Source organism: Notothenia coriiceps, unplaced genomic scaffold, assembly GCF_000735185.1.
Source record: "Notothenia coriiceps isolate Sejong01 unplaced genomic scaffold, NC01 NC01_scaffold00018563, whole genome shotgun sequence".
Taxonomy (NCBI): Eukaryota; Metazoa; Chordata; class Actinopteri; order Perciformes; family Nototheniidae; genus Notothenia; species Notothenia coriiceps.
In genome coordinates this window covers 1-7,912 of record NW_011351264.1, presented here as the reverse complement: position 1 = coordinate 7,912, position 7,912 = coordinate 1, and the positions used below count along the sequence as shown (strand labels likewise).

At 41.1% G+C, this 7,912-nt stretch overlaps 1 protein-coding gene across 1 annotated transcript; it reads left to right on the top strand.

The window, feature by feature from the left end:
- Nucleotides 1–1,048: 1,048 nt before the first annotated feature.
- fbxl16 (F-box and leucine-rich repeat protein 16) lies at nucleotides 1,049–7,659 on the top strand (the record flags this gene model as incomplete). The annotated part of the gene is made up of 5 exons (XM_010777751.1): nucleotides 1,049–1,753; nucleotides 4,228–4,470; nucleotides 5,872–6,137; nucleotides 7,230–7,314; nucleotides 7,596–7,659. Coding segments are annotated over exons 1-5 (1,360 nt in total), but the record flags the coding sequence as incomplete, so codon positions are not given.
- Between the last annotated feature and the right edge of the window lie 253 nt (nucleotides 7,660–7,912).

Genomic DNA, 7,912 nt, shown 5'->3' with positions numbered 1-7,912 from the left:
GTCTGTCTGGCTTGGTCGGTTCGTCTTGTTCCCTGACTAGTTCTGCGGTGAGTGTTCTGTTTGTCATTGTACATATATCTCATAGCCTTGAAATAAAGGAAGTTTCAGTTTATAGCTGCATTTGGGTCCTGCTTGTTTCACAAACCGTGACAGATGGATAACAAAGAATATAAAGTAAGAGTTCTCTTGGCAGATAATATGGCAAGAATTAGCTTATTTATAAGAACATCATTTCATTTGACCATAACCCTACAAGGTCAAATACAATTTAAAAAAATGAAGTTCTATTATCAGACAAGGCAGAAATATCTCTTCATTTTGCCTAGGGATACATATTTCTACTAGACTACAACTTGGGTAACATTAGAATCGTATGATTCTTTATATTGCACAAAAGTTAACAATAGAAAAAGGGTGGATCAAATAATCATACATACAAAGTTTTTATTTGAAGAACTCAATATCTAGACCCCTTTGAACTGTTATTACATTACATGTTACTTGTTAGATGCTTTTATCCAAAGCGACTTACATACTCAATACTGTGGACAATCCCCACAGGAGCAATTTGGAGTGAAGTGTCTCAGGGACACAACGACATGCTGACTGCAGTGGGGTTTGAATCCCAACACCAAGGCTCTATCCACTGCGGCACACGCCTCCGTGTGTTATGAATGGAAACAACAGCTTCACATTGAACACATGATCAGAATGAGTAACAGCTTTTTGCTAAACTGATAACATTACAAAATAATGTAAGCCAGCTGTTTTTAGATCAGTTGTGCACCACAGTTACAACCTAGTGTATTCTTCACACCTATAAGAACAGGGAGTAATGCTGGCTCCTCATTATTGGTTACATTATAGAAGGGCACATCTGATTGGATGAATCACAGAGCCTCTCTGCGATGTCATTGATAGGAAGCTACATGTTAGGTTGTATATTATTAGTGTTGTCATAGTGCCAAAGCACCCCCCCCTCCTCTTAATAAGTCCTGGTCCAGATGTTCTCAGTTTGTAACAGCTCTCTCCTCTACCCCCCAGGTTCCCGATGTTGAACATGTCCTCCCCCAGCGAGCTGAAGTCTCCCTGTGTGACTCGTAACGGCATGGTGAAGCTCCCCCCCAGCCAGCCCAACGGCCTGGGCAGCGCCAGCATCACCAAGGGGACCCCCGCCGCCAAGAACCGCCTGTGCCAGTCCTCCTCGGTACCCTCCATCCTGCCCCCCCCGCCCTCCTCCCTGCCCTACCAGCACCACCACCACCTGGACGGCCCCGGCCTGCCCCACCCAGCCTCCTCTCTGCTGGACATGGAGCCCGGGAAGCCTCTGGTGGGCCTGAAGCCGTCCCTCCGTCAGCTGCCCCCCCTCACCCTCCCCAAGCCCCTGCTGCTGGAGCGCCAGCTGGTGCTGGACGAGAAGCTGCTGAACCAGCTGCTCTGGTACTTCACCACGGCCGAGAAGTGCATGCTGGCGCAGGTCTGCAAGACATGGCGCAAGGTGCTGTACCAGCCCAAGTTCTGGGAGGGGGTGACCCCCATCCTGCACGCCAAGGAGCTGTACACCCTGCTACCCAGCGGGGAGAAGGAGTTCGTCAGCCTGCAGGCCTTCGCTCTGCGGGGCTTCCAGTCTTTCTGCCTGGTGGGCGTCTCAGACCTGGACATTTGTGAGTTCATCGACAACTACCCGCTGTCCAAGAAGGGGGTCCGCTCCGTCAGCCTGAAGAGGTCCACCATCACCGACGCAGGGCTGGAGGTGAGTCCGGACGGGAAGAGGTTAATGGGATGTTATTCCCTCTTGCAGTCTCAGGAACATGCACTGGAGAAACTGAAACTTGAATTAAATGTATTATGTATATATATGTATATAAAGAGTATATATGTATGTATGTCAAGAGATTTCACGTAACTGTTAGGTCAGTTGAAAGCAATACTATGAAGTTTAAATACAAAATATTAAGTTCAAGTTAATAGTATTACTTTGAACTAACCTAACACAGTTATGTGAAATCTGTTGATATTATACATTTAATTAAAGTCAACATTTCAGTTGTTCTGCGAGGCCTCAGCATAGACTATATATAAATAGCAACAGTGGCAGCCCTGGTCAGGAACACTTGAACAGAACCAAAATATTCTTCTTATTGGAGGAGATAAATATATGTCCTGCTTTCTACTGCAACTGCAAACTTGAAAATGTTGTATCATTTCTATTTACTCTATGGGGTCTGATGTTTGAAAATGTGTTAAACAAATGTTTAAATAGACATTGAGCAGAACATATCTGTGAGAGTATCTACACCATAAATAGATAATAGGCCATCTGTTGGAATTAACAACAATAACCTTAAGTAAACTCACCTACCTCTCTCAGTGCTATGGTACAAAGGCACAGAGAGGTGAAATGACCACTAAGACTTGACTGCAGAAAAAGGCAGTTTTAAAGAAAATACTCTTACACTGTACAAACAGTAACATGAGAGAAATGACAGCCATGACAGGTACCAGCTTATTATTGCTCTGAAAGAACACATCTGTTTAGTGAATCCATACTGCAGTTGGTAACAGATTAGTGCTCTGGCAATTCTTCCATCATGTCTCTATGCTGCCCTATAGCTTCACTTGTTCACACAGAAACTCTTCACTCATGCTCCATACTTTATTACTTAATTTGTGTCAATTATCTTTCACTTTGCCTGTTTCTCTTCACTTTCTAAACAAGCCTCTGTTTCTTCTTACAAACAAAACTGAAACGTTGATTTCATAGGAAGTGTATTATGTCAACAGATTTCGTTGGTTAGTAATTAGGTTAGTTTGGAAGCAATAATAATAAGTTGAACCTGATCATTTGTATTTCAACTTAATATTATTGCTTTCAACTAACCTAATATAGTTATGGGAAATCTGCTTACATAATACATTTAATTACATTCAACCTTTCAGTTTTTTCAGTATAGACCTAAAATATTGTTTTGAGTGTCACCGAGCCAAGATATACATGTATTGCAAGAGAAGAAGAAATCACCTTATGATTTAAAAAGTGTTAGTATGAACACAAACCGTGAGAGATTGTTTTAATAATGGATTCACAGCTGTTGAAAAATGTTCCTTATGAGCCAATAAGATATAATTCAATAGGTTATTTCAACACAATATGAACTGATCTCCAGGTCAGGTCTTCACTAGTGGGGGGGTCAGAGGAAGACAGACAGTCAGTCAGTCAGAGTTTTGGTTCAGCTTTGTTCTAATAGTCTCTGAATGAATGCTTTCATATTCGATTGCTGGAAACACAGAGGCTTGATAGTGTTTCTCAGATGGCCCTTCATACCTGCTAGGCTAGGCTGCTATTCTGGGATGAGTGGATGGTTGCCATGGTGAAAGCTGCATGATCTACAGTATATATATGGACTTCCCTTTTGCAGGGTTCAGCGTGTGCACTACCGTTTTGTTGCATCTTAAACTGGAGAATTCCATTTGTGAAGAATTAAAGCAAAATAAAAATAGTATTCTAAAATAAATGTAGGCTTTAGTTTGATAGTATTGTAGAATAGGTGTCCGTGCTCAGAGAGTATACTCAAAGTGTTTAAATACAAATGTTATTTAATCCGGCTTCTTTTTACAAAAACTATTTATTGCAAATAATGAAAATGTTATTCCAGCAGTTTCTGAGTCAGGCCAGACACAGGCCAGAGCCAATGATGTGTTATGTATCTGACTGAGGGTCATTTGATAATAAATGACAGAAAGATCTAAAAGATGATGACATTAGAGGAATACATCATTGTGTGTTCAGATGCAACATGTTCTGTTACCAAAACACACTGTACTAGAACAGCTCACATGTTACATTGAGAAGAATGCTCTGTATCAGTATAATGACTGAATCCTGTCACACTCACAGCTCTGCTGCTCTGTTCTCACATCCATCACTGTCTCATTCATCTATTTAGTACATTGTTTGCAATTGATGTTAAACGACCATACATTTAACATTTCCTCTTTATATTTCAAAGTTAAAGCTTAACCGAATCTTTCTTTATGTGCTGACTCTGGATAATTGGACAGAGTGGTAGAAGCTAGATAACAGAGGTGACCCCTGACCGTACCATTGGAAGACAACTATTTCCCCCCTGACTAAAACCCAGACCTCTGCAGCTTCTCTGATTGGCCAGGTACCGTCTCTCTCCCGCCAGCAAGTCTCCGTCACTGAGTATTTGATCTTGTGTCCAGGTGATGTTGGAGCAGATGCAGGGCCTGATGCACCTGGAGCTGTCGGGCTGTAACGACTTCACGGAGGCCGGGCTGTGGTCCAGCCTGAACGCCCGCCTCACCTCGCTCAGCGTCAGCGACTGCATCAACGTGGCGGACGACGCCATCGCTGCCATCTCTCAGCTGCTGCCCAACCTGTCCGAGCTCAGCCTGCAGGCCTACCATGTGACCGACACCGCCATGGCCTACTTCACCGCCAAGCAGGTAGAGAGAGCTACTGATCACATCCACTCACTGAGACCTGTGTTCATCAAGGGATCTGTTTTAAAGATGAATAACTATACCTATCCAAACATCCACCCCTATCACAATTACAGTGATGGAAAGTAACTAAATACATTTACTCAAGTACTGTACTTAAGTAATTTAACTTCAACTGAGTATTTTCATTTTATACTACTTTATACTTCTACTCTACCTCATTTGGAAGCAAAAGCTGCACTGTTATTCCACTACATTTCATTTACAGATTTAGTTACTAGTTACTTTAGAAATTCCGAGTTTGACACGCATTATTTAGGGAGAAACTGTTGGTAAAGATTAAACCATCCAACATTATATTTAAGCAACTAAAACCATGAGTGGGGAACAGAACATTAATTGGCAGCAATTTTGTTAAGACGTTTTTTGTTCAAAAATATTTCACAGTTCAACGTATAGATTTGCTGCTTTTGCTTTCAAATATTATTATTTTTAAATGTTTCTGCAATGAGAACCTTTACTCCCTGTACTTTACTTAAATACTTTTACTTAAGTACTATTCTCCATGCAGTACTTTTACTTAAATTTAGTTTTTTTCAGGTGTGGTATTAGTACTTTTAGTCAAGTAAAGAATCTGAATACTTTTTTCACCACTGAATAATGATCCTAGCTAACCCACTGGGAGAGGAACTGGTGATGTTGCAGTCACACTAACTCGTAGACATAGAGTGCTGCAGTGCTGACTGACCTGAGAGTTAGCATTGCCATGGCGGCCTCCACCAAAAACAGTTGGATTTTTGTCCAGTGTGGAACTACACAGAGGTGGAAGAAGTACTCAGATGTACGTAAAGAAGCAATACTACAGTGTAAAAATACTCAGTGACAAGTAAAAGTCCACTATTCAAAATGTTACTTAAGTAAAAGTAAAGGTATTAAAAGTATAATTTGATGCTAATAAAAGTATTTGCATCAAATTATACTTTAAGTATCAAAAGTAAAAGCACTTTTTCTGCTGAAGGCGCATTAGATCACCATACTTTTTAAATGATTGTATTATAATTATTAATTTATGTTGCACCTGGTAAATCTGGGTTTACTTGAATTACTTTATACAATTTATATATAAGTATATTATATGGCAATACTCTAGTAGCCTACATATAAAAAATGAAGAGAGTAAAAAGAACAACATTTTCTACAGAATGAAGTTTAGTAAAGGTATAAAGTACAATAATGTGAAAAGTAAAATTATTTAACCTGAAGTATATATACTTGAGTAGTATATGTACTTAGTCACTTTACTCCACTGGATTTACACTTAGTGTGATGGGTCATAATGAAGCTGCTCCATATTGCCTTCAATGAGCTTTATTTGAACTAACCTAAACTAACCTCCGCCTGCAGGGCTACACCACCCACACCCTGCGGCTCCACTCCTGCTGGGAGATCACCAACCACGGGGTGGTGAACATGGTGCACAGCCTGCCCAACCTGACGGCCCTCAGCCTGTCCGGCTGCTCCAAGATCACAGACGACGGCGTAGAGCTTGTGGCTGAGAACCTGAGGAAGCTCCGCAGCCTGGACCTGTCCTGGTGCCCCCGCATCACCGACATGGCCCTGGAGTACATCGCCTGTGACCTGCACAAGCTGGAGGAGCTGGTGCTGGACAGGTTAGTGTGCGGCTGGGGCTCTCTGTGAGCAGACTGACAGGGACATTTCAAAGGCTCAGGTTCGGATTAGTTATTTGCACCCATAGGTAGATTTGGTTTACAGATAAAAGAAAAGGGATCCATTGTGACACACATTCTAAAACAACACAAACAACAGACAAATCTCTATAAAATAACACCCTGCTCAATCACATTTAAAAACCACTAGTACAAACATCAGCATTCCAAGGAAGTAAATCAATAAATAGGCATCTGTGTGACTCTGCTACAACTTGTTCATTTGTGCGATAGCTGCCAGAATACAGCTGTTTTTATACCGCTTTGTTCAACACTTTGGGACAACAAACCTCTGGCCGGAAAGGCGAAGCTTAAACTCTGCACTTGTAACTTTACATTCTAAAACTGTAACTCTAAATGCTATTAGTGTAGAATGGTGTGAGAAGCCACAAACTGTAAAAGTCTTGAATAGAAGACTTTTTTTTCTTTTTTTTATAATTACTAACAGGGGTAACAGGAGTCCCCCTTTAACTCTCTAATAAAAGGCATTGACTGTCAACTCAATGCCTTACAGTAAGAAAGCTTTCTGGTGAAAATAGTATTTGATTAAAGTAAGCCATAATATATTCAGAGCATTCTGCACTTGCATCAAGTTTGGATATTTGACGGCTTTAGAGCCAGTGAATCTATATATTTGGAGCTGCATTAAGCAGGGTGAGCCTTAAAAGTTGAGTTTAGTTTGGTGCAGGGCTGTTGTCAGGACCAACTTTAGAACAAGACCAAAGCAAATCCTGTTCAAGAACACACCAGGCAAAAGTGTTTCACTCTGGCTCATCTGAGAGAAGACTAGTTATGGAAGTTGCAAAACATTTAAAAGTGTAAGAAAATAACATGTTTCTCCTTAGTGAGTCGGTGTACAGGTGTACAGTAGATAATGAACATGGTCCTGAGTGGAGTACGTTGATATTTACATGCTGTATAAGTTAGCAACAATTGCAAATTGGAGCACATGCAGTCTGTTAAAATAGTGTGTGTGTGTGTGTTATGTCTCATTTCATTAATCAATAATGACGTGTGTATTGTGTGTACTTTCAGGTGTGTGCGGATCACAGACACCGGGCTGGGCTACCTGTCCACCATGTCGTCATTAAGGAGCCTCTATCTGCGCTGGTGCTGTCAGGTAACTCACATGATATCATAATGGTCACTATGACTCCACAAGATTCTGAAAAATTATTTTACAACATGCACACATTTGTTGCAATAAATCTTCAAAGTATTAATGATGAACTAATATCAAAGTTATACGTTTGTTTTTGCTTCTTAAGTTGTCAAACAAACAGTTGGGGTTCTCATATGGTGTGTGTGTGTGTGTGTGTGTGTGTGTGTGTGTGTGTGTGTGTGTGTGTGTGTGTGTGTGTGTGTGTGTGTGTGTGTGTGTGTGTGTGTGTGTGTGTGTAGGTTCAAGATTTCGGTCTGCAGCATTTGTTTGGGATGAGGAGTCTTCGCCTACTGTCTCTTGCAGGTATGATTTATGTTTACAGGCTGCACCCTATAGAGAGCTGCAGGAGTGAGTCCTCAAACCTGGATATGAGTTAGCATTTTAGCGTCTTAAAGTCAACCTTTCTTTGGAACATGTTTTCGGTTGTTATCCTGAAATAAGGTCTGTGGTTAACACACAACCCAGTCTCACAGCATTTCGTGTTATAGTCACGAAATTAATTTAATCTATTGATTCGTGTTCACCAACACGATTTTCCCCTTTTTTTCGTGTCACA